This window comes from Mobula birostris, chromosome 7 (genome assembly GCF_030028105.1).
Source record: "Mobula birostris isolate sMobBir1 chromosome 7, sMobBir1.hap1, whole genome shotgun sequence".
Classification (NCBI taxonomy): Eukaryota; Metazoa; Chordata; class Chondrichthyes; order Myliobatiformes; family Myliobatidae; genus Mobula; species Mobula birostris.
This window is the reverse complement of record NC_092376.1, coordinates 59,981,141-60,008,404: the sequence shown is the minus strand read 5'-3', so window position 1 is coordinate 60,008,404 and position 27,264 is coordinate 59,981,141. Positions and strand designations below refer to the sequence as shown.

General features: G+C 41.2%; 1 protein-coding gene across 3 annotated transcripts in view; it reads right to left on the bottom strand.

Moving 5' to 3' along the window:
* The window catches only part of rev1 (REV1 DNA directed polymerase), a 100,806-nt gene extending 75,579 nt beyond the window's left edge, over positions 1-25,227 (bottom strand). For 2 of the 3 annotated variants that reach the window (XR_011886582.1, XM_072263274.1), the window contains exons 1-4: positions 25,033-25,227; positions 7,007-7,073; positions 5,243-5,375; positions 4,813-4,981 (exon numbers count right to left, since the gene is read on the bottom strand). Coding sequence is in view for 2 of the 3 variants with exons in the window: in XM_072263274.1 (XP_072119375.1) it covers positions 4,813-4,981; positions 5,243-5,375; positions 7,007-7,063 (359 nt within the window). In the remaining variant the exon portion in view is untranslated. Of the gene's footprint in view, positions 1-4,812; positions 4,982-5,242; positions 5,376-7,006; positions 7,074-24,491; positions 24,573-25,032 lie in introns of those variants that run through there. The other variant, XM_072263275.1, reaches the window with a different exon arrangement.
* Between the last annotated feature and the right edge of the window lie 2,037 nt (positions 25,228-27,264).

Below are 27,264 nucleotides of genomic sequence, written 5' to 3'. Positions count from 1 at the left end.
AGCTTGATGTTGATTTTTACAAAAGTTTATTTTAATCACTTGTAACTCTAATATTAAAGAGCAAGGATTACTGAATAGGAAACTGGTCTATTAACAACAGCACCTTGGGACGCAATGAACATTAACCATTAGGTAGGTGAACGACTGAATGAACAAACATAAGATAAGGCTCATTAAAAAGCAATTTGTGCCCCATCTGGAAGTTTGTGATTAAATTGAACTTTTAAGAACCTCAATGCTACTTGATAAGTTAGGTTAATGGATGCGAACTTTAAAATAAAACTAAAACAAACTTATCCCACATAATAATAAGGGATTCTTCAAACTAACACTACATTACGGTAGTTTCAATGAACAGAATTACTAAAGAAAGTCACTCTTATAACTTTTTAAATTTCAAAGGTTTCAAGGGTACATTTAATGTCAGAGAAATGTTAGAACCCCAAAGCACCCCCCCCCCAGCTCCCCGGCCCACACATAAGCAGCAGCAAAGATCCCCCTCCCCCACCAGCAAAAATGCATCAGCAACCCTACCGAGCACTCAAGTGTGTAGCAAAGCATCAATAAAGACACAGACTTGCAGTACCCCAAAGACTACTTGTTCACCCTGTAATTCAACATACCACAGGCTCCCTCTCTCTCTCTCCCCCTAATAAGGGAAAAAGAGGTGTCCCTGTTTCACAGCGAGAGGGGAGGCATAACAAACAAATCGCTGATTTCCTATGTTAAAAGTCTATTGTGTTGCTTTTTCTGAGCTTTCTGCCGAAAGAACTCGGGACTCTGGGCACACAGCCAGTAGCCAGCTTGCTACTTTCAATCTTCCTTCTCCCACGACACACCGATTTCCTGCGGAGGCACCGACCTCGAGTCCACCCGCCTCCAGAGCCACGAAATTGCAGAACCTTAAAGGTGTGCTAGTCTTCTAGGCCACGTCCTTGGTATATCGAGGATATCCAAAAACTAAGCTAGCATATTGGTCACCATAATTTCCGATACTTTAGAAAATCATTAGAAGTATTACTGGTGGCTCAAAATCGGATCAAAGTTGGGTTGTATAAACTACAGTAATCTAGAAGTTCCACAACAAGATGCCAAATGTGGAAGCCCAGGATTTACATGCAGACATAGGAGAGCAGCAAACACTAGTCTTCTTCAGATTCTCTAGGATTATGCAGCTTGTAGATACAAGATCCTATTGATTTCAAAGCTCAGAATCAGATTTAATATTACTGGCAAATGTTGTGAAATCTGTTGTTTTGCAGCAGCAGTACATTGCAATACATAATTTTAAAACTATAAATTACAATATGAATTATTTTTTAAATTAAACTAAATGAATAGTGCAAAAAGAGAGCAAAAAAAAATTAGAACAATTACTGAAATAGTATTCACGGGTTGGTTCACTGTCCATTCAGAAATCTGATGGTGGAGGGGGAAGAAATTGAGTTGCTAAAATGTTGAGAATCTCCTCGACGGTAGCATTGAGAAGAGGGCATATCCTAATGACTGAGTAAAGGAAGAGGCAAGTATTTTAAAAAGGTTGTTTTTAATTTTATCTTTCTAGGTTTTATGCATAAGTTAACTTTTAAAGTTTAAAGAATTTTTAAGCTTACAGTGTATTTTAATTTTGGTAGATTTTAAAATGTCTTTGAATTTCCTGTATTGCCAAGGCCTTCTTACTGGACATCATGAAGGAGAGTGGTTTGACCTCCAGCTATGAACAAGGACTGACTGTGGGCTGGACGACTGCGCCTGGTGATTTTGTGAACGAGACTAAGCCAGAAAGACCAGGCCCATCGAGTAATAGAGGTTACAACATCAAACCAGCAATGCAAGGATCATTTTCAAAATCTATCATAACAAGTTATAAAGTAGACTGAGTAAAACTGACAAAGGTATAGAATAGGAAAATATTGATGATGAACATAAGGCATCTATCACTTGAACCAGTCTGACTCGCAATTGACATTTAACATTGTCAATTGTAACCAATTTGAAAAATCCTACTTAAACAGGGACACTGTAGAAATGGTACTGTCTGCTTTAACCAACATCAGCTGCAATAGGCTGGGATTGCTTAAACCTATTCCCAGGGTCTCTGGCCTCCATCATGCTCACTCTAGGTGCTAGCTCCCATTCCGTTTGTTCTCTTTCACTGATATCTCTTAATTTCAATCCTGTGTTTGTTAAATTAACAATTAAAATTTCATCTGACATTTGTTAACTACATTTTATTTCAGCAGTAATATACAAACTAAGGACTAGAGAACCCAGCTATCCAATTAAAACAGTTCCTGCATTCAGTCATAACTTTACTTAATACTTCTATGGCTCTCTTTATCCCTTATATTTAACTTGTGAGCAAATATCTGACTAGACAAACATTTTGTGAAAGGAGAGAAACAGTTTGTCAGTTGGAAATGCAGCAGTGAACTGAGTTACGAGGCGGCAGAAGATACCTGCAGCCCCGCAACAACCTGCAAATCCATGCTGCTGGTCTCCCAAATGCCTGTTTCCATGTACAGGGTATGGGCTATCCACAAGTAATCTGGGATGGACCTGTATAAAACAAATTAAGCCAAGATGAACAAAAATTGCTGTGAGAACTATTGCACTGGAAAAGTAGCCAATACATTCATTATTACAGCACCAAAACAAAAGGAACTGTTCTGAAATGTCACTGATGCCAAAAAGCCTTAAAACAAGCTTAAATTATTTTGTTTCTAATGCAATTTCAATACAAACCCATTTAGTACAGATGAAAATAATACAAATGTTTCATAATTCACAGAAATATCAATGTTTTTTAACTGGGATATTAGATTGTGGTCACAAATTAATGCTGAATTTTCAAAATGATAATCAAAATATCTTAATACACAATTTGGTACTTGTGCCACCAAAACCTAAATATCACCAAAACATCCTACCATAAATTCTAAAATACACAGACAACAAAAATTATGGATAAAACAACAAAAATATAGTGCAATAATAATACAGATTTCCCCCGCCATCCGAAGGTAGAGCATTCCTATGAAATGGTTCGTAAGCTGGAATGTAGTAAAGCGAAGAAGCAATTATCATTTATATGGGAAAATTTTGTGAGCATTCGCAGACCCAAAAATAACCTACCAAATCATGCCAAATAACACATAAAACCTAAAATAACAGTAACATATAGTAAAAGCAGGAATGATATGATAAATACACAGCCTATATAAATTAGAAATACTTCGCTACAGCGATTGCCTGCACTGTTCTCCATAGCGAAAATCTCACACAAGCGCTCTCAGCAGAAACACGGCGCAAGCGCTCTCCAGTAACCTTTAAGCTATGAAGCTGCCAAATCATACCAAATAACACGTAAAAATACACAGCCGATATAAAGTAGAAATAATGTATGTACAGTGTAGTATCACTTACCGGAATTGGGAAGGCGCGGAGCACACTGATGGTGGTGTGTTAGGGTGAGTCGTCGGAGTTTGGGTGGTGCAGTAGCCCCCACCCTCCAGGCAGTGAACAGATACCGATCCGCGAAGCATGCAGGGGTACAGCGGTAGCCAGGAGGCATCCAGTACATCTTTTAGAAAAAAACCGAAATAAACATGCTAATTAATTAGGTGCCACCCGGCACGTATTGTCAGTCCAGATCAGTGCTGATTGCATCGCCTCTGATCTGGGCCGGCAATTACATGTCGGGCGGCACCTAATTAATTAGCATGTTTATTTCGGCTTTTTTCTTAAAGATGTGCTGTGCGTCTCCTGGCTACTGCTGCATTCTCCACGAATCGGTATCTGTCCGCAGCCTGGGTGTTGGGGTGGTGGGACACTGGGGTGTCACCTCGTGGTCTGTTTCCATTAGAGCAGGCAGCTCATCTTCTCCTATGACTGCCCGCCTCGATGTCGAAGGTCGAGGTTCGTCGTCTGCTGTGGCTGATGTGGAAGGCTTGCTTGACTGTTGAGCCTCGCACATTTTTCTATCATACAGTTCTTTGTAAGCACTCAAACCATCCTGCAAATATCCCCTAAACAGACGTACCCTTTCAAAATTAAAGTCATACTTTATCATTACTCATTCAGTTTCCATTGTTATCCTTTCCTCTCCAATTGCATCAGCTCTTCATCTATCAGTTCTTGGTCACGGGATGCCAAAACCTCTTCAACATCATCTTCGTCAGCTTCCACAAGCCAAACTCACTTAGTCCTTACTTCGTTCACCACGATCAAAACACTTAATTATGTCTAGTTTTACGCTAAGTCTAACACCCTTACGAGCTCTTTCAGGCTCTTCCGATACCATAGAACTCATCTTGCAAACGGCTGCTCACAGGCACGTGTTTAAGCAATGCCGGCGAGATTGCAGTTCCGAATCCCGGGGAGAGCGGCTGCTTGGGGCGCGCACTGCTTTTTTTGTGTGCTGTTTTTTTCTTAACAGTGAAAACACCTCCTGTTAGCGAAAACAGGGTACTAATGTAGGTCTTTCGTAACAGTGAGGTTTCGTAAAGCGAACGTTCGAAAAGCGAGGGACACCTGTAATATGAGACTCATAAGATACATAAAATTTGGAAGGGGATTTGATCACAGGTTGAGAAGTACTTGTTGAATTTCAATTTCTTTGCATTAAAAACTTTTGCATTGAATTTTAACACTTAAGATTGGGAACTTGAATATACTTAGATTGGAGTTATAATGCAGCCAATTTCACAAAAAATATCCTGGAGAGAATAATCAGTAGTAGGAGTTTAGTGCATTCAGTACCATTTCCTTCTCATTCAAAATGTAATAGTAATAATTTGTATATTTACTGACCTGTCTGTAATCCAATTAGGTCCAACAACTTTTTCTTCCTTTAGTTCTTTTATTTTTGAATTTGGCAAGTTAGTGGCGATAATGTGTGTAGTTTTAGACCTTGAGTAGTACATATGATACTGGCCTCCATGCAGCATCATAAGCTTTCTCAGCTCATCAGCTGTTGGCTCTAAAACAAAACATGGAGAAAAAAGATGGAGAAAATCAGGGCCCACTGTGTCTTGACATCTGTGGAATTTCTAATGATGTAATTTCTTATACTTACATTTTTTGTCACAAATATTTGGTTGAAATGTATTTAAACTTCTTTTATTTAAATGATTATCAATCAACTTGCAAGCTCTCTAACATAACATGCTATGTTCAGGTTGCTTCCAGTTTTTTGAAGATCTAACAATTGCTTAAGTCTCATTTTCAAAATCACACATACCTGTGTAACCATTGACATAAATTGCAACACCTTTGAAAATGCAAGATGCTGTCCCTTCATTTTGTTGTTGAAGTGAAGAATCTGATTTGAATTGCCTTTCCAGCTTGTCAATCTTTGCTGCCATGTAATCACCCTAGGAGCAATTTAGGAGATTTTATAAACCTTTACTGGCAATAATTTTAATTGACACTGTAATTAAAACATGAATTAATATCAAAATATTTTTAATTTGCAAGGTCCTGAAAATGCTTTATTATTCTGTTGTTCCAATTTTCTATTACGTAGAAAAAATGCTTCATAAAATTATACATATATTTTTGTGATATACTATTTTCAACACTTTGCTTACTTCTGCGCTTGCAAACTTTAGAAAGGTTATCATCATGTTGAAATGCTGGAGGACAGATATGAAGAGGAAGTAACAGTACAGTTTAAATCCAATCTTAATTCTTACTTTCTCAACTTACTTATCTTATGTAAAAAGGAAAACCAATACAAGAGAACCAAAGCAATTCCAGCTCACCTGCAGCATATAAACAGGAACGGGGAGATGGTGCTTGTACAGAGCATGTCCTTCTTATGTGAATTATTAAATCTCGAGAACAATGTATTTGCTTAGAAAATTTAGTTATTTTGACACAGAAGGCCATATGACCCATTGAGTTACGCCCATTCCCTGTAAGCATAAGTCTCCTTTCTCTTCTCATTTCCCTTTTGCCTATAAAATTTATTTTCTCTTATATGCCCATTAACTCCCCTCTGATTTTTCTGCCATTTACCTACAATAAAGGTAAATTTACAATAGCCAACTAACATACCAGTACAATTTTAGAACATCCTCCCAATGTCAGGGAGAACGTGCAAGCTCCATTAAGAGACAGCTCAAAGTCATGGTTGAACCTGAGTCCCCAGAGCTATGAGGCAACAATTCATTTGTCAGTTAGGATTTCAATATATGATGATATTAACATTTAGTAATAGTTCATGAGTTAAAAGGAAACAAATGATACAGGTTAAGGAATTACAAAGTTACAGTCTGAGCTAGTAAAGGCTTGCCTCATTAAATTAGTTAACCAAAGATTATGCATATTTGATTTAGCAGAATTCCTTAGAATTTAGTTGATAGTGAGTACATAAAAAGGGATGACAGCAAGGTTGCACAGATGAACCAGAAAAACAAAAAGCAAGAGCTAGACATCACAGATACCCCTACTAAAATCATAACATGATAATACAAATCTCTTGGCTGTTCTGAAAATTACTACTTACATCAAATGTATCAAGTCTTGTAAGATTAAGGCATGATCTTAAAGTCAACAGTCAATTATTTCAGAATGTAGGGTTAATTGGCAAACAGGTCTTACAAATTTAAGAATACTTTGAAGCGTCTTACACAATGAGATCACTAAAAAGGAAAGCGAAGATGCCTTGTAAGATCCTATACACAGCAATGAAATAAACTTCTTTTGCACCAGCTGAGGAAAGAACGTATTCTTGAAATCTTGACATTCTTTGAGCATCATGATTGGGTTTTTAAATCTCCATCCCTTCGTTAGGAGTAATGAAGGATTGTATTAGAATCTCGTTCAGAAGATGAAATCTTCACCGCTACCTCATTCCTTTTATGTTTAAGTATAAAGTCCTAAAGTGGATCTGAACAAATCTGCCAGTTGAACTACAATACTTGTTTGATTAATGATTAGTATTCAAATAAATTTACAAACAGAAGTTCAGAACATTACTGGCAATTTGTGCTGAACATACCCAATCTCTCCAGCCATCATCTTCACTGACACGTTTCCTCCATCCTGCACGGCTCATAGTAGGTTCTCTGAGATTAAATTCAAATTGCTAGCTTTAGAACGTTGTGACAAACTTTAATGGAAGAGCAAACAGATTTATTCTGATTAAAAAGCGATAACTAAAGTAACAAATAACCGGTCCAAGCTGTGAAGTTGTTAATTCACACAAATAAAAAAACATTAATTAATTCTAAAAGATAATTCCAGCATTCATTGCACAATCATGGCAAGAAGTTATTCCCTAAAAGTAAATAAAAATTTCTACTGAAAATAGAAATCTTCAAAATTTGCATCAAAATATCAACATCCAAGGTGGAAAAAAACAGTTGTTTTGGCAATAACCTCCTCTCCCAGTGCCAGAAATATATTACAACTGTGAACACATTCTTGAGACATAATCAGTTCAAATTTCGAGAGACTTTTATTTAGTATAAATCATTTTCAGCTCCGAATAGTACCTATACAATACACAGTAAGCAGAATTAATCAGCAGGCTCTGCAGGGAGCAATATATCTGCAAGAATTGTGTGGCAGGCAGGAATACTCCAAGGATTTGGTCAATGAATTAAACAGGAAGCAACAATTTAGAAATGGAACTTCAAAAGTATGATTCAGCTTTGAAAGTACTCGTATCTATTTCTCAAAATGCAAATAATTGTGATATTTACCCTCTCTTAATTTACCTTTTAGGGAATGCAAAAGGCTCCATTTTTGTTATCGCCATTATTATAACTGCTCAGCCACACAACAATAGTGAAGTATTTCTGTAATAGTACGGTAATACATTAGGATCAGGAAAAAAGATGAGAGGCTTTACTGATAGCAAAGCACTCCTTTGCAGAATTTTAATAATCCTGCGCTTAACATTATCCTTCCCACAGAAACATCCGATTCCACAGTGTTCCTCACCGCTACATGCTCTGCTTCATGGACCCTATCAGTGGTGGTGCTGTATTTTGCAGTCAATTCCAGTGCTCTGTTGCATGTAAACCTCATTAAGAACGCTTTTACAGCATTCATCACATCAGCACAGTAGGTGGATTTGTTATTAAATTAACAATGTTGCAATTGAAAATTTTGTATTTTCCAGATTCTGTACTTTCATTCAACTCTGCAAATAAGAAACCTTTGTCTAGAGTGGAACATCAGGATGTGCTTTCAATCTTCTGTACAAGGCTTTATTTGTGAGCTGTATTTACACTTGTTGAATGGTAAAAGCTACAGTCATTCAAGTAGAAAATAAAGGACGTGCCAAAGAAAAATTGTTCCAACAACACCAAAAGAAAATTGAGAGGCTGCATATTTTATTGCATGCAGATCAGCTTAGTATAGCAAAGGTTCTATCCGAGTCATCTAATTTAATAAACATACCTATTCTTCCAACAATTAGAAGCATACCAAAACTAAATATTATCGACAATGTCACAGGACAAATTTGGAGAACTGTTTTGCAGAAATAATTAACAACTGAAACCATCAAAATAATATTGAGGCTTAAGAAAGAGGAACAAAGAAGGCATATGACAGAAGGAGGGGAAAGGTTTTTATTAAAGGTTTTATAAGATATCTCATTATTTATCCCCCAAGATCACTTAGTCTTTCCTTTGCAACAATGCATACACATACCCAGCCTAACTGCTGCCACAATTTTTTTTCCACTTCTGCACACATGAACCAGTCCTTACTGGCACAATTCTGTTTGCAAAATTGTCACCAGCAGACACACTTCACTACAACATGCCTGGTCAGAATATAAAGGGTGATTTTTTTTTTTACTTTGTAACATTCTAGATTCTAGTAATATGGCCCAAAGCCCTGACCCAAAATCTCCCGTGATGGTAAAGCTCCATACTGGCTTTGCCGACTGCAAAATAATGTGTTTTTACATAACTCTGATCTTCATAAAAGCCTAAAAATAGTTTTAAAATTAAATAAATAAAAGTAAATACTACACTTAAAAACAAACAGATATTAAGCAAAATTAAATAAATGCAAAGGGAATATACCTTCTACTTTTCTTTAGTCTTACAATCCCTACTGCAATGCCCATTCAGTAATCTAGTAAAGTAATTGCTGATTGGATTTAATCCCATACCATATTCCTGCCTACCCGTTAAACTTTCTCTTGTTTAATAAGATATTGATCAAAAGCTCAAGTTTCACCTACGTTGGAGGCAAAGCATTCCAATGACTCACGATCTTCAGAGAAAAAAAAACCCTCACTGCCTTAAATGAATGACCTCTTAATTTTAGGTGAGCCCCAGTGCCAGAATTTTCCATAAGAAGAAGTATACTCTCTACGACCAGCCTATCAAGAAGTCTCAGGATTTTATGTTTCTACCAAGTTCCTCTCAGTCTTCTAGTCCAGCGGTCCTCAACCACCAGGCTGCAAAGCATGTGCTACCGGGCCATGAGGAAACGATATGATTTGGCAATATGAGTCAGCTGCACCTTTCCTCATTCCCTGTCACGCACTGTTGAGCTTGAACGCACGCGAGGACATTACGCATGCGAGGTCATTATCTGTGCGATATCCATGTCAGCGCAGGAAGGAGATCAACTCCTCGAGCTTGCAAATGACAGCGGGCTGAAAAGCATGTTTAATATAACATCTCTGCCGGCATTCTGGATCAAAGTCAAGGCTAAGTATCCTGAGTTAGCCATGAAAACACTGAAAACGTTGCTTCCATTTCCAACATATCTCTGCAATGAACACAACGAAAACTAAATTGCGGAATAGACTGGGCATAAGGAACCCCTTCGAGTATCACTGTCTCCCATCACCCCTCGATGGCACCGTCTTGTTGCAGGGAAACAAGCTCAGGGCTCCCACTGATTCAGCAATATTGGTGTGTTGCAATGATTTTATGTTCATACTTGGAAAATATGTGCTGTGTGTTTAATAACCAAACATTACTTAAAATGTTATGATGCTATTGAATTATAAGTGATTATATAACCATATGAAAAGTACAGCACATAAACAGGCAATCTCGGCCTTTCTAGTCCGTGCTGAATGCTACTCTTACCTAGTCCCACCAACCTGCACTCAGCCCATAACCCTCCATTCCTTTCCCGTCCATATACCTATCCAATTTTTCTTTAAATGATAATATCGAACCTGCCTCTACCACTTCTACTGGAAGTTCATTCAACACTTACTTCAAGCTCCCCTGTCCTCCCCTGATAATTGACTTATCACTATACTCATGCGAGGAAAATATGCGCTGCGTGCTTAATATTAAATTCGATAGATAAACCCTCTTAGAAACGAAACTGAGTGTATTAGCCACTTATCACCTATATTCCAGTCATGATTAACACTCCCCCTGAACTGAATCGCCAAAAATGATTTGTAGAAAAAAATCGGCACGTACACACATGCACAGACAGGTGCTTGCGCAAGTCTTCATGGTCATGGTAGTCTTTCTTGGGGTATTTGATTGCTACTCTTGTCCGTTGGCAACCCCTCCCCCCCCCGCCCCGCTGGTCGGCAGGTCCGCAAGAACCTGCCAATAATAAACCAGTCCGCGGTGCAAAAAAGGTTGGGGACTCCTGTTCTAGTCTGTCTAATCTTTCCTCACAAGACAACACCAGCCATAATAAATTTATCTGACCTACTTCCAATAATTAACATCCTCCCTGAATAAAAATACCAAAGCTGAACACAATGCTCCTGTCTTTAAGTATCAAGGATAAACGACATTCTTGTAGCTTTCCAAATTACTTGCTGTACTTATAAATCAACCTTTTGCAAATCATAGAGCAGGTTACCCAAATATCTCTGCATATCACATCCTGACTAATATGACACTCTTTTCTATTAAGTTCAGGATTACAATATTTGACTGTGCATATATGGAAGTCCAGACATGCATTTAAATAGGGAAATACAGATTCCATTTATTAGCATATTAGCAAAATGTGAGTCAACACAATCTTAGCAATTCTTCTAAACTCCAAATTAATTAAAGTAGATGGTCCTGCAATGCTAACAGAAGAGCATTGTGTTCTTTAGTAGAGGTCTAGCTAAGTAGGGAAGAGAGAAGGGGAGCCGCTATACAACAACATCAATATTTCCAGTCAGATAACTGCAAAATTTGAGAACAGCAGCGTGGAATCAATATGGAAACAGAGTCCTTCAGCCCACTATATTAATGCTTACCAATGAAGAACCAATCTATACTATTCAAATTTTGTTCTCCCCAAAATCTAATCCGCTCCCTTAAAATTCTACCCATTTACCAACAATAGGAGAATTTAAAACTGCCAATTAACCAATCTATAGTGTGGAACAAAACCAGAGGACCAGAAGGAAATGTCTGTGTCACAGGGAGAGTGCGCAAACTCCATGCAGACAGCACTGGGTCTAGATCATGAAAAGTTGTACTTTGCCGATAACCAACAGGAACTCAAGAAATACAGCTATGATCTGTGCAAGGTCATCAAGGCAGCAGAACGACAATTCAGGGACAAGATCCAGACACAATTCTTCACCAACAACATACACAGCTTATGGCACACCATTGCAGACATCAGAGCTAAACGCAGTGGTGTTTCCAATATGGCTGCCTCTCTCCCAGATGAGCTAAATCATTTTTATGCTCGATTCAATGTTGCCAACACTGAGCCCGTGAAGAGAGCCGCCGAAGAGACCTGCATCTTGGTCATCTCTGAGGCTGAAGTACGCAGATGTTTCCAATGAGTGGACAGCCGCAAGGCTGTGGGACCAGACATCATCCCAGGGCGGGTACTCAGAGTGTGTGAGGCACAACTCGCAGGTGTGTTTACAGACATTTTTAATCACTCCCTCTCCCAGTGTAGGGTGCCCTCCTGCTTCAAAACATCCACCATTGTTCCTGTACCTAAAAAGACCAAGGTAACATGTCTGAATGACTGGTGTCCTGTCACACTCACCTCAATAATAAGCAAATGCTTTGAGAGGCTGGTCAAGGACTACATCTGCAGTACGCTGCCACCCATATTGGACCCCAATTTGCCAAGACAACCCCAATCGACAAATGACATAATAGCCTTAGCTCTACACACCGCCCTTACACATCTGGAAAAGAAGGTTGCTTATGTGAGAATGCTGTTCTCCGACTACAGTTCAGCATACAACACCATAATTCCCTCTAGGCTCAACAAGCTCAGAAGCCTCTGCCTTCACCCTGCCTTGTGTAACTGGATCCTGGTCTTCCTGTCAGATCGCCGGCAGGTGGTAAGAGTGGGCTCCCTCACCTCTGCCCCTTTGACCCTCAACACAGGTGTCCCTCAGGGCTGTGTCCTAAGCCCCCTCCTTTACTCTCTGTATACCCATAAGAGGGTCATCACCCACATTTCCAATCTGCTAATTAAATTTGCTGACGACACTACACTGATTGGCCTGATCTCAAATACTAATAAGGCAGCCTACAGAGAAGAAGTCATCACCCTGACACAGTGATGTCAAGAAAACAACCTCTCCCTCAATGTTGCAAGAACAAAGGAGCTAGCTGTGGACTACAGGAGGAATGGAGACAGGCTAGCCCCTATCAACATTAATGGATGTGGGGTTGAGAGGGTGAACAGATTTAAGTTCCTCAGCATAAACATCACCGAAAATCTCACGTGGTCTGTACAAACCAGCTGTGCGTTGAAAAAGGCACTACAGTGCCTCTTTCACCTCAGACAGTTGAATAAGTTTGGTATGGGCCCCCAAATCCTAAGAACTTTCTATAGGGGCACAATTCTTGACTGGCTGCATCACTGCCTGGTATGGGAACTGTACTTCCCTCAATCACAGGATTCTGCAGGAAGTGGTGCAGACAGCCCAGCACATCTGTAGATGTGAAGTTCCCACTATTCAGGACATTTACAAAAACAGGTGTGTAAAAGGGGCCCTAAGGATCACTAGGGACCCGCATCACCCCAACCACAAACTGTTCCAGCTGCTACCATCTGGGAAATGGTACCACAGCATAAAAGCCAGGACCAACAGGTTCCGGGATAGCTTCTTCCACCAGGCTATCATAATGCTTAATTCATGTTGATGCAACTGTATTTCTATGTTATATTGACTGTCCTGTTGTACATACTATTTATTATAAATTGCACATTTAGACAGAGACATAACATAAAGATTTTTTACTCCTCATGTATATGAAGGATGTAAGTAATAAAGTCAATTCAATTCAATTCAACCCACTTAAGAACACTCCCGTTATTGACTCACCTGCCAGAAGACACAAGTTCTATGTTCTTTTTAATCAGGGCTGACCATCTGAATACATGTAGTGTTTTATGTGCCTCACAGATATTTCAACAACCTAGTACACATAAATGACTAATAGAGAGATGTACAACTCTTCTTTGTCAACTGAGCTACTCAAATAATTTGAGACACTCTAGAGGGCCACTCACACAAATTCAGGAAATTTCTTATTTATTGGAATGTCCTGATGACTGTTAATTGCACCCTGACACTGGATACCCTCATGGAGACCAGAGATGGAGCACTTTCCTTGCTAAAACGCATGGAGGGATCTTGAACTTGCTTTCGAAGTTGGGCAGGGTCTACCTATGCAATTATGCAGGGGAAAGAAAGGACAACAAACCAATGGGTGAAAGGGAAGTTACCAGCCTTTATTCTTTCCTTAGACCAATCTTTGATCTAGAATCAGAATCAGGTTTATTATCATTGACATAGCTCATGAAATCTTGTTTAGTGGCAGCAGTATAGTGCAATATATAAAAAATTACTATAGGCTACAAGAAGAAATATATTGGAAAAAAACATTTAAGTAGTACAAAAGAGAATAAAAAGTGAGGTACTGTTCATGGTCCATTCAGAAAATGATAACAAAGAAGAAGCTGTTCCTAAAACATCAGGCTCTTGTATCTTTTCTCTGATGGTAGTAATGAGAAGAGGGCAAGTCCTGGATGGTGAGAGTCCTTAATGACAGATGCCACCTTCTTGAGGAGGCTAATGCCCATGGAACTGGCTGAGTTTATAACCATCTGCAGCTTTTTCTGATCCAGTGCATTGTGCATTGGTGCCTCCATACCAGACAATGACGCAACCAGCCAGAATCCTCTCCATGATGCACATGTAGATATTTGCTAGTATTTGGTGACATAAATTTCCTCAAACTCCTAACAAGATTCTGCCAACAGCAGCTGTGTTGTCCGTGAATTTATAGATGGTGTTTGAGCTGTCATGAGTGCAGAGTCTACAGAAACATGTTATTGGATCATACTACACCTTCCATAACCCATAGCAATTAAAGAAATAGTAATAGGAAGCAGCAAATTAACAGATTACTTCTGAAACCCAATTAATTTCATCTGAGACATGCATCTGCTTGCTGGCAAAATTTGGGAGGCTTAACCTACCATGCGCCGAAATCCAGTGATAAAGAAAGCCAGCAATGCAACAACAAAATAATTGGCCTTACTGTCACTTTCAAATGTGTAATTGTGGCAGAATTCAAATTATAATATGTAACTCTGCTGTTAGGGGAGTGGTAAGTGCGTGTCAAAGACTGTCTCCTGGATTGGATCCAGTTCCAGGGCCAGCCAATGTACATCACAGCTCTGTAATATCCCCTTTCTCCTAATCCTCCTCTTCAAGCTGCACTGACTTATCATTACCATCCATATTATCCCATCTCTCAGCCAGACAGCAGAACCACAAGTTTCTAGCTTTTACTGAAAAATTACAACAGACATTTCATGCATATGCAAGATATTAAGAGTTCAGGCTGGATAAAGAGTTTTACCACTCATTCTAAGACTGCTAACTCGCACTGCCTCTTACTGATGTTTGCAAGGACCTCTGAATTCAGGGAAGGCTATTTCCTTTTATGGTGTGCAACATAATGAAGTTGTTACATAGATTTCTGATTTTTTTTGCATCTTTCTCTTAAAACACAATGTTGTGTGCATTTACAAGCTTGCAGATAAAACACAGATTTATTCCAAGAAATGTTTACTTGCTAAAAGTTACACTTAAATGTACACTTAGTTCTTCACATTTGGCCAGAATGGATATGATTAATCAACCCCTAAACAGGGTAAACCTGCACGTGTATACGAGCAACACACATAAAAGTTGCTAGTGAACGCAGCAGGCCGGGCAGCATCTCTAGGAAGAGGTACAGTTGACATTTCGGGCCAAGACCCTTCGTCAGGACTAACTGAAAGAAGAGCTAGTAAAATTCTCTTCTTTCAGTTAGTCCTGACGAAGGGTCTCGGCCCGAAACGCTGACAGTACCTCTTCCTAGAGATGCTGCCTGGCCTGCTGCGTTCACCAGCAACTTTTAACTGCATTGCTTGAAATTCCAGCATCTGCAGATTTCCTCGTGTTTGCGTGTATATGAACCTTAGCATTTAGTTTTGCAGGTGATTCCTTTCTCCCATACAACTAGCAACGCTTCACTAAATACTTCAAAAGTTAAATACAACCTTATGCGATAAAACAAGTTTTAGCACATACAAATACTTTGCTATAAAGTAACAAGGCTTGTTCTTCATTGCCCTCACTATCAACCCACCAATACACTTCCCCTCCCTACTCTAATACTTGTATCCTTCACGAAAAAACAACTTTCAAAATAACATGGACCTGCATCTAAAGCAAATCAAAATGGTGCAGTTATACATACATTCCTGACAAGATTAATGCCTGGATTAATTTTTAAAAAAATAATTTCCCTTCAAATGTTAACATCCAATAATGTCAGCACTTTAACTATGAACACAGAAGTTTAGGGGAAGTTGGAATGACCATGTTTTTCAAAAATCTAAGTCAAAATAAATTTATTATCAAAATATATTACCATATACTACATTGAGATTCATTCTCTTGCAAGCATTTACAAGAAACAAATACAATAGAACTTATAAAAACTATATGTCAAAGACTGTCAAACAACCAATGTGCAAGACAAATTGTGCAATTAAACAATAAATAATGAGAACAACAGTTGTAGAGTTGTTGAAAGTGAATCTATGGATTGTAGTGAGTGAGTTATTCAAGCCAGTTCATGAGCCTGATCTTTCCAGATCTTGTAATCAGTTTCAAATTTTCGAAGTTTAGAAGTTCGCCTCCTGCTCAAAGCCAGAGATTCGGCCTTCAGGTCTGGAGACTGGGAGACTTACAGCTCAGCCAGGGCCAACCTGAGGAGGGGGATCTCTCAGGCTAGACACATATACAAACAGAGAATCGAGGACCCCCAGTGCATGTGGCATGGCGTACAGGTCATTACAGACTTCAAACCATCTAGTACTGTGCCCCCTTCCAGCTCCGCTTCCCTCCTTGATAAGCTCAATTACTTCTACGCTTGTTTTGACCGAGAGAACAAGGAGGTCACCCTCAAAGCAGATCTCCCACCTGATGAACTGCCTCCTTCACTTTCCACCTCCGATGTTTGCGCCACCCTGAGCAGGGTGAATGTACAGAAGGCAGCTGATCCGGATGGAATACCTGGCCGTGTGCTCAGAGCCTGTGCAGGGCAGTTGGCCGGGGTCTTCATGGACATTTTTAATCTGTCCCTGGCCCAGGCAGTTCTCCCCACAAGCTTCAAGATCGCCACCATCATGCCAGTGCCGAAGCATTCTACTGCCACGGGCCTGAGTGACTTCCGCCCAGTTGCACTCACCCCCATCATTGCAAATTGCTTTGAGAGATTGGTTCTATCACATCTGGAATCCTGTCTGCCCACTACCCTGAACCCCCATCAATTTGCCTATCGCACCAATTTTAAGACTAAGGTTTGGAAACTAAAATTAATAAAGGCATGACTACCTTATTGTATTAATTTGGTGCTTAGTTTAAATTAACTAAAATACAGAATCCTAGAGATTATCAGAGATGTCTTAAGAACCATCAGTCTTTCACTTTGCAGGGGTGAGCAGGTTGAGTTAGGCCCTCCATCATTTGGGGTCGACCATGAATGTTGCAACCCAGCTGTCTACATGATACACGAGCCAGTAGGCAAGCCACAGCAATGCAGTCTGGAGAGCAGGCTTTTGCCCATGAGGTAGGCTCCCCTCTCCATGCAGCTGATGAATCCAAAGGAACGGCAGAGACAGAGACAGTTTGACCTCAGTGGAGCCTCAGGAGTTGCAAGTAACATTGAACTCAACAAAGGACTGCCTTAGGGACATGTGCTCCAGATTTTTCCTCAGGGATTACTCTCAAAGTTTCCCCATGAGTGGGTATAGCCACAAGGCAGGAGAGTTTTGAGAGTTTTCCTTCTAGATGAGCTGCCAACCATGGCCGATGAGCCGCATCTGCATGAAGTGACTGGTTTTACGGCACCAGTAACCCGCTTTTGCCCTTTCTCCTGTCAATAGAAAGTTCTGTGGGCTTAGTAGCTAAGCCACATGTGAAGGCCAGAAGCTCGATTCGGTTGTCAGAAGCTATTTGAGATGCACGTCACTGGGAGCATTTACTAGGTACTGGGAGCTTATCCCCATTACCACTACCCCCACCCCCGCTGGCTATAACAACCTTACACAGGTTGTGTGGATGATCCAATTACTTCAAGCTGATGCACGTCACTACATCCTTGCATACAGACTTTTCCTGACCTTATTTTAAAATGGTGAAAAATAAATTTTTTTTTTAAAACAAGATTTGAATCAAGGGAGTTTAATTGGGTAGCAGAGATTTTCCTTCAAAAAAAAAATTTCTTCATAAACATGCTCTTTAGAGATGAGGATTTCTTGCCTCTGCACATTAGTTCTGAAGCGGCTGATGAGACCCACTGAAAACCACAAGCTCTACTGCAGGTGTTTAATGGGACAAGTAAGCTTCTGCATGCTCCCAACAAAGAGATTCTCACTGTCATCCTGGTTGATTTTTCTCATTTTTGATTTGGTTGCAGGCCAGAAATTCCCGTGAATCTTTAAGGACGCTTAATCTTTTCAAGGCTTTGACAGCATCTTTGTAGCATTTGCACTGTCCTTCTTGCCCTAATAGAGCTCAATGTTGACTACCTGTCTTGGGAATCTCTGGCAAGCATGTGAATGGTGTGGCTTACCCTTCAGAGCTGGAAAAACAAAAACATGGCTTGATATTGGGGAGACTGGCTTAGGAGGGAACACTAATTTTGGGATAATAATCCTATCACTGGATTTGGTGGATCTTTTGCAGGTAATATTGGTAGTCTTGAGGCACCTGATATTGGTAGCCTATGTTTGGTATACAAGAGGGAGAAATGCTGATTGGTGGACCCTGGGCTTGAGTTTGCATCTTGATCTCTGAGCACTCTTCTTCAGAAGGCCAAAGATTGCACTGGCACTCTACCGACAATAGTTAATTTGATAACCGATGACCATCTTCATTAAGTGCTGGCCTCATGATAATGGAACCAATTACTCTTTTAGGGACACAAGAGACACCAAACACTGGAAACCTGAAGTAACACAAACAAAATGCTGAAGGAACTCAGTATATTTGTTTTGCAGATGGTTGGTACAAGACCCATTTTCATATTTGTTTCAATAAAAAAGTCAAAGATCCGGAACTCATTATTTGAATGAGCAAGTAAACTGGCATCAACTGTAAGCAACTCAATGATCAAGGTTATAGTGACCTTGGTTCAGAACTGCAAGTCATTGAGGTTCTACAGATTCCTTTTAGTTTTGAAGTTTAACTCTATCTCAAAGGGAAGACTGTGGAATGCAAGGTGCAACATTGCCATAAGAAAGACTAAGAAGAGGACTGATGACATGGCATTCCTTTGCCTGCACAAAGATCGGACCCATGGAGATCCACTGATTAGAATCACACCTTGCACGTCATCAAGAAGTAGACGATCACATTCAGTGAAATCACATTGACTGCATCATTGAGATGAGCCTTTGCGCCTATTCCCAATTGCCTTTGAGAATGTGATAGCACGTGACCTTCTTAAAGCACTGCATTCCTTCAGGTGAAGTAGTCTCGGACCATAACAGTGAACAGCAGGAGTGATAATTAACATGGAGACAAAGCTCTATCTTCTTACTGGGGATATCCTCCATCACAAAGTGGCATAAGTTCACATAATATCAAGCAGCTGAAAAATGGCATCCATGATCAATCATACATTGATTGATTGAGATTGTTAGCAGGAAAAGATGCATTTGTGAAATGGGAGGTTTTTAAACTGTGACATCAAGAGTAAAGAGTTGGTATATTCCCATTAGGGTGAAGGGCACAGTTGGCAGGTTTCAGGAACATTGGTTGACAAGAGATGTTGTGGCACTGGTTAGGAAACAAAAAGAGAGAAGCATACACTACACATAAGCAATTAGGAACTAGTATCTCTTGATGACTACAAGTAGAGGAGGAATGCATTTGCGAGAAGTCAGGAGAGTAAAATGGATACAAAAAGGATCTGGCAGGTAAGATGAGGCAAAATCCCAAGAGATTGTATAGGTATATTAGGAGCAAAAAGTTGGCTAAGGAAAGAGTAGGTCCACGTAGCTGTATGAGGAACCCAATGAAATGGGAGAGTGTTTTAATGAATATTTCTGCTCTCTTTTTACTGTGAAGAAAATGGAAGCAAAGTAAATGAGGGTAATGAGTGGGCATGTCTTGAACCACCACTTATGGATGAGCAAGGAGGTGGTCCTGGAGGCCTTAAAGTGCTGGTGAGTCTGATATCAGTGGTGGATAAATTGCTGAAGGGGACTTTGAGGGACAGGATTTACCAACATTAGGAGTGACAGGGTCACATTTGGGAGGGTCACGTTCAGCTTTGCGTCTGTAAATCTCTTGGATTAGGTATGTGAATATACGTTCCATGCTTAGTAAGTTTGTGGATGATACTAAAATAAGTTTTATACAGAGTATAGAAGGGTATAAAAATTACAGGGGAATCTTGATCAGCTGTGGAAGTAGGCTAAGGATTGGCAAATGACTTTCAGCCCAGATAAATGTGAGGTATTGCATTTCCTAGTTAGTATTTAGGAACAGAGGGATCTAGGAGTGCAAGAGCACAGTTTACTGAAAGCAGTGTCTTAGGTAGACAGGGTGGTGAAGAAGGCATTTGGCACACTGGCCTTCATCAGTTAAGGTACTGTGTTTAGAAATTGTGAGGTTCCGTTTCAGTTATATAAGGTACTGGTGAGGCCTCACTTGGAATATTGTGTAGAGATTTGCGCATCAGGGGCAACTTCTTCACAATAAAGAGTGTTGTGTATTTGAAATGAATTGCTAGAGTGGTTGAGAGTTGCACATTAGCAAAGTTTAAAAGTCATCTAGCTAAGTACATGGATAGGAGAGGTCTAGAGCAGTGGTCCCCAACCTCCAGGCCACGAAGCATGCAGGGGTGCAGCGGTAGCCAGGACACACCCAGCACATCTTTAAGAAAAAAGCCAAAATAAACAAGCTAATTAATTAGGTGCCGCCCGGCACGTAAATGTTGGCCCAGATCAGAGGCGATTGCTGATTGCATCAGGACAAAGGGTCTCGACCCGTAATGTCGACTGAACCTCTTCCTATAGATGTTGCCTGGCCTGCTGCATTCACCAGTATTTTTTGTGTGTGTTGCTTGAATTTCCAGCATCTGCAGATTTCCTAGTATTTACCTAATTAATTAGCTTGTTTATTTCGGCTTTTTTCTTAAAGGTGTGCTGGGTGCGTTCTGGTTACCGCTGCATGCTTTGCGGCCTGGTATCGGTCCGTGGCCCAAAGGTTGGGGACCACTACTCTAGAGGACCATGGGCCAAACGTAGGCGAATGAGATTAGCTTGCTGGGCAAGTTGGACCAACGGACCTGTTTTCATGCTGCAAGACTATTACTCATAAACCAACAGCAGGCTTTTACTCCATGCAATCTGTAACCCAATAGAATAATAAACTCAGTGGCTACTTTATAAGGTACACCTGCTCATTAATACAAATAACTAATCAGCCAATTATGTGTCTGACACTCAATGCATAAAAGCATCAGATATGGTCAAGAGATTCAGTTGTTGTTCAGACCAAACATCAGTAAGGGTAAGAAATGTGATTCAAGTAACCTTGGCCATGGAATGATTGTTGGTGCCAGACAAGGTGGTTTGAGTATCTCAGAAACTGCTGACCTCCTGGGATTTTTATACACAATAGTCCAGAGTTCACACAGAATAGTGTGAAAAGCACAAAAAAAAATCCAGTGAATGGCAGTTCTATGGGCAGAATGTCTTGTTAATGAGAGAAAACAGAAGAGAATGGCCAGACAGGTTCAAGCTGACAGGAAAATGACAGTAACTCAAATAACCATGTGTTACAACAGCGGTGTGCAGAAGAGCATCCCTGAATGCACAACATATCAAACCTTGAAGTGGAAGGGCAGAAGACCATGAACATACACTCAGTGGCTACATTAATAGAAACAGGGTGACCGTACCTTATAAACTGGCCACTGAGTGTACATCCTTCAGTATAACAACATTCAGAGTAAACTTATTATCAAAGTACATATATATTACCATATACAATACTGAGATACATTTTTGTGGGCATACTCAATAAATCTATAGAATAATAACCATAATAGACTGAATGAAAGACAACAACAACTTGGGTATCCACTCAGTGTGAAAAGACAACAAACTGCGCAAATACAAAATGAAAGAAATAATAACAATAATAAACTATAACTATCTAGAAAATGAGATGATGAGCCCTTGAAAATAAGTCCATAGGTTGTGGGAACAGTTCAGTGATGGGGTGGGTGAAGTTATCCCCTCTGTTGGTTGAGGGGTAATAACTGTTCCTGAACTTGGTCGTATGAGTCCTGAGTCTCCTGCACCTTCTTCATGATGGCACCTGCAAGAAGAGAGCATGCTCTGGATGACGGGGGTCCCAGATGACAGATGCTGCTTTCCTGTGACAATGTTTCATGTAGATGTGCTCAACGGTTGGGAGGGCTTTACCCATGATGAACTAGGCTGTATCCATTCAATGGCACTGATGTTTCTATACCAGGCTGTGTATTCTCCACTACACATCTACAGAAGCTTGTCAAAGTTTTAGATGTCATGGCAAACCTCTGCAAATTCCAAAGGAAGTAGGGCCCAGAACAGGTCCTCCAAAATAATAACACTACGAGTTTAAAAAAGCTGATCTTCTCCACCTCTGATTCTCTAATGTGGACTGGCTCATTGACCTCTGGTTTCCGTTTCCGCCTCCTGAAATGTTCAATCTCCCTCCTATATGCCCATTCAGAACAAACCTTGACACCCCAGCCACAAGCATTAAATTCAACAGTTACTAGGAGGAAGAGAAGACAGCTTCACAAAGATGCAAATGATAGGACACTTGGGGGTGAATACTGGTTGTCAGCATTGTCAATGAATCCCATTTTTAGTCAATTCTGCTCAATCTATGGTATAATGCAGAATTCACCAACCCTGTAATCAAACTGTACAGATACAACAGCATCTACCTGACAATATGATAAATTACCCAAGTAGGTCATGTTTACAAATATCTGGCCAGTTGCCATCCAATCAGCCCACTCAATCATTGGGAGATTTATGGAAGTTGTCACCAAGAGCTGTCAAGCAGCATCCACTCACCATAACCTTGGTTTGGGTTCAGACAAAACTAATCAGACCCAATGCAGCCTCACAAAAAAAGCTGAATTCCAGAGGCTGAGTGAGATAACATTGAGGTAATATTTGTCAAAATAAGAAACAAAGCTGGTCAATGGGGGAAATGAATACGCAAGTATATCAGCCCACAAGTATATCAGTCCTACTGCACAGGACTGAAAGAAGCTGCAGAGGGTTGTACATCTAGTCAGCTCCATCTTGGGTACTAGCCTACAAAGCACCCAGGACATCCTTAGGGAGCGGTGTCTCAAAAAGACAGTGTCCTTTATATAGGACCTCCAGCACCCAGGGCATGCCCTTTTCTCACTGTTATCATCAGGTATGAGGTACAGAAGCCTGAAGGCACACACTCAGCGATTCAGGAACAGCTTCTTCCCCTCTGCCATCCGGTTCCTAAATGGACATTGAAGCTTTGGACACTACCTCACTTTTTTTTAATATACACATTAATATACATCTCTTTTTGCACATTTTTTAATCTATTCAATATATGTAATTCATATATTATGTTTTATTTTACTTATTTTTTCTCTCTCGCTAGATTATGTATTCAATTGAACTGCTGCTGCTAAGTTAACAAATTTCACATCACATGCCGGTGATAATAAACCTGATTCTGATTCCTACTTCCATAAAATAACAAGTAGGTACTTTGGCATATAAATGTGAATTGCTCAGTTCCATTCGCAACTCATCAGATTATGAAATAATTTGTGCTTGCATGCAGCAAGATTTGGATACGTTGGGGCTTGCACTAAAGAGTAGAACTCTTATGCCAAAAGATGCCAGATGAGATTCACTAATTAACAAGAAATCACACTTACAATGGAATTAAAATGATCTCAGAATTGTTTTGGCACATGAGGGTTCAAGTCTTCAAGCCTGCACTGGTTCTTTGAGCAGCCACCCACTTTGATCCATTTCCCCACTATTTGCCACTGGGCCTGCAAATAGTTTCCTTTCAAATGCTTCTCTAATTCCCTTTAGAAAGACTTAACTGAGTCTGCAGGAGCAGTGAAAACATAGTGAATTCTACATCATATCTATTCTCCATATATTTCCTCCCATCCCGTTACCTTTCACTCACTTAGAATGTTTTCCCTTTGAACTTAATAGCGCCGTCTTCTTTCTGCTTCACAACCTAAACCCACTCTGAAATTCTATCATGGAATATTAACACCACAGTAAGCCATAGTGTCTATTGCAGTCTCCTACAATTAGAGCCTAGGTTCATCCAAACCAACTTTGTAGCACCAGGTTTACACCGCTACAATTTATGGCTTTTCACCAACACATCCAAAGATTAAAAAATGAGGATTAATGCTTTCATTGTCCTTTCAGACATCAAGTACAGGTCTCCTCTCAATATCGGGATGAAAAATGTGCTCTATCTCATTGCTAATCCCTCAATCAAAATTAATGCTTCTTGTTTCTGACCCCTTTGCTAAGGGAAACGATGTTTCCCATTTACAGCAATTCAGCCCCTCATAATTTTATACATCTTAATTATGTCGTCTCTGAGCTTCCTCTGTTTCAAAATGAACACACCGAACATCCAATCTTACCCCAGAGTTGCAATTTTAGCAAATCTATAATTTCCTCTGCGCTGTCTCCAGTACAATCACGTCTCTCCTGCAATGTGGTGACCAGGACCATACACAAAATCACCCGTCAATCTAATCTCTCTGTCCCAGGAACAAACGCCACAGCTTCTCGGCTCCAATGTTATAAATGAAACCAACTGCTGCTGGTACAGTCCTCGGAAATTTCTTCTGCACCCACCTCCTTAAAGTGATGTGACCAGAATTGAAGGCATTTCTCCAGCCGTGGCATCAATAAAAGCGCTTCACAAATGTATACATTATTCTCACCTTAATGAAGGAGATTTACATTGGCGAGAAGGTAAAATTACTAGGTGATGGAAGAGAAACTCGGGAGAAAGTTTGTGGCCGGGTTGATGGATGTGATCGAGCGGGAAGGTGCAGTCGGCGCCGCTTCAGGCCGGGCTGTGACCTGAGATCCCCGCCCCTTACCCGGCTGTCTCGCCACCTCACAGATCCGCCCGAGCAGCCAGACGCAGGCGGGAGGCGGGACCTCGGCGCCAGCAGCCAGGCTCCTCTGCACAGCTTAGCAACGGCGGTCCTCTGGCCGGTGTGAAGGCTGCGAATGGCGGGAGCCGAGCTCAGGCTTGCCCTCCCCCGCCCCCGGGAGATCCCACGGGGGAGGCGCCGCTCTGTTGTGTCTGCGTCCGAGCTCCCGATGACAGCCAAGGCCTGTCAACCCAGAGCCAGGGCGCGACGCAGGGGCTGGCGGAAGCCGATTGCCGGGCCAGGCAGACGGGGAGCGAGCGCCCGCGGTCCCTCTCAGCCGAAGCACCGACCAGTCTCTGTCACGTAACCGGCGAACACTCACCTCACGGCTCCGCACTCATCCCCTGTCCTGGCTACCGGCGGCCCTCCCAACGGTCCACTCGTTGATGCCACTGCCGCCGGCACTCGTTCGCTCCCACTGTCGCCCGGCCCTGCCTCTCAATTCGATCCCCAACGCTGCGCTTTCTCTATTCCCGGCTCCGGCGCTCGCTCCACCCGCCGGCTCGTCTCCACGGCTCCGCGCGCAGCCCGCCGCAGCGCCGCCCGTGGCCACACCCCGCAACTGCACCCGCCGCAGCGCCACCCGGCGGCTGTACCTGGAAATTACCCAAACATGAGAAATCCGAGCAACACACACAAAATGCTGGAGGAACTCAGCAGGCTGCATCTCCCCGCAGTGCCGCCTGGTGGCAAAATGCAGCCACTGCACCTAAACAGTCTATGATTCCCACAAAATTTAAAAGGAACCTGTTAAAAGGAATCCTGCACATGAAGGATTTAGAGAAGATGCTCCAGAACAGGAATCTAGCTCTACATACTAAGATTCGACTGGTGCAGGTGATGGTGTTCTCTGCGACATTATATGGATGCAAAAGCTGGACAGTAAAGAGGAAGGATAGGAAACCTTTAAACTGTGGTGCTGGAGAAAAATACTATACACCTTGTGGACCTCTCACAGAACAAACAAATCAGTTCTCTATGAGACCAAACCAAGTCTCTCTCTGGAGGCTCAATGACAAGACTCCGCCTGTTGGGCACATCATATGAAGAAACAGCTCTCTAGAAAAGGACATCATGCTCTGCAAGGTAAAAGGACAATGCTCAAGAGGAAGGCCACCAATCAGATGAATGTACACAACAAGGACAGCTATGAATGCAATGTTATCAACAATGAACTGCCTTTGTGAGGATTGAAACTCATTTATGGCAGCTATCCATAGGGTCGCCATGAGTCGACGACGGCTGATGGCACTTAACAACAACCCCGCATGATTAGGGCAAGCGGTGCCAGATTAGCAAATTTTCTAATACAGTTTTATTCACTTTGAACTCAGTAAGTTTAAAGGGAGCAGAGGAAACGGAACCAGACAAGATAAAAAGGAATACTGCCAGCAGAACCAGGTTAGTTCAAAGGGAGCACAATAAGTGGTCAGGATGCATGGGAACTGGGGTCCCATACGGGCAAGGGAACACAGGATTAGGTCTCAGTGGGAGGGAGCAAATGAACCCTCCCACGTAAGTGAAAATTACAAAAATCACCCGGTGAGCCAGTTACCAAACCATTGGGATTTCTGAATGATTGGACAACAGATTATCAGAGTTTTGCTGCATTTATAATGTTTTCCAAAAGTGTTTTTCCCTACACCCTCACAACAACGAGGTATTGCCTGTTTGGGCTATTCCTCCAACTCCTCAGGCAAAATCCTCATTTGCGTCCACCAAAGTTGATCCAGGAAGTAAAATCCAGCAACCACTGGCATGATTTCCATTTAACTCAGAAAATGGAGATATTAAACAGGTCAGCCAACATCTTTGGAGAGAGACAAGCAGAAAAAAACCTGCAGGTTCTGGAAATCTGAAATAAAAACAGAAGATGCTAGAAATACCAAGGATAGCAGTCAGCATCTGTGGAGAAAAAAAACAGTGCTACTATTTCAGGTTGTTCAGTTTTCTTCAGAACTTGAAAATTTTTGAACACAGACTTTTTTAAAAAAACATGTAGAGAAGAAAGTGGGGTGGAGAGATCAAAAAGGAATATCTACCATAGGGTTAGTGACTCAAGTTGGTTTTGCTCAGGGGAGACTGTTGAAACTTGTAAACAGCAATTCATCTCTTTGTAGATGGTGTAAGCAAATGGAGGCAGTGGATGGAAACCATACTGGTGGAACTCTGAGCTATAGGTTCCAGGAACTACATTGTTTTACCTGTCACAATTCTGGCAATGTGTGTTTGTAATCTCAGGTGGCAGCTGGAAATAATAAATACAACCAAGTTAAGTCTAAGAGGTCCTTCCAGGTGAGGCAACACTTCACCTGTGAGTCGACTGGGGTGATATACTGCGTCCGGTGCTCCCGATGTGGCCTTTTATATATTGGCGAGACCTGACGCAGACTGGGAGACCGCTTTGCTGAACATCTACACTCTGTCCACTAGAGAAAGCAGGATCTCCCAGTGGCCACACATTTTAATTTCACATCCCATTCCCATTCTGACATGTCTATCCACGGCCTCCTCTACTGTAAAGATGAAGCCACACTCAGGTTGGAGGAACAAC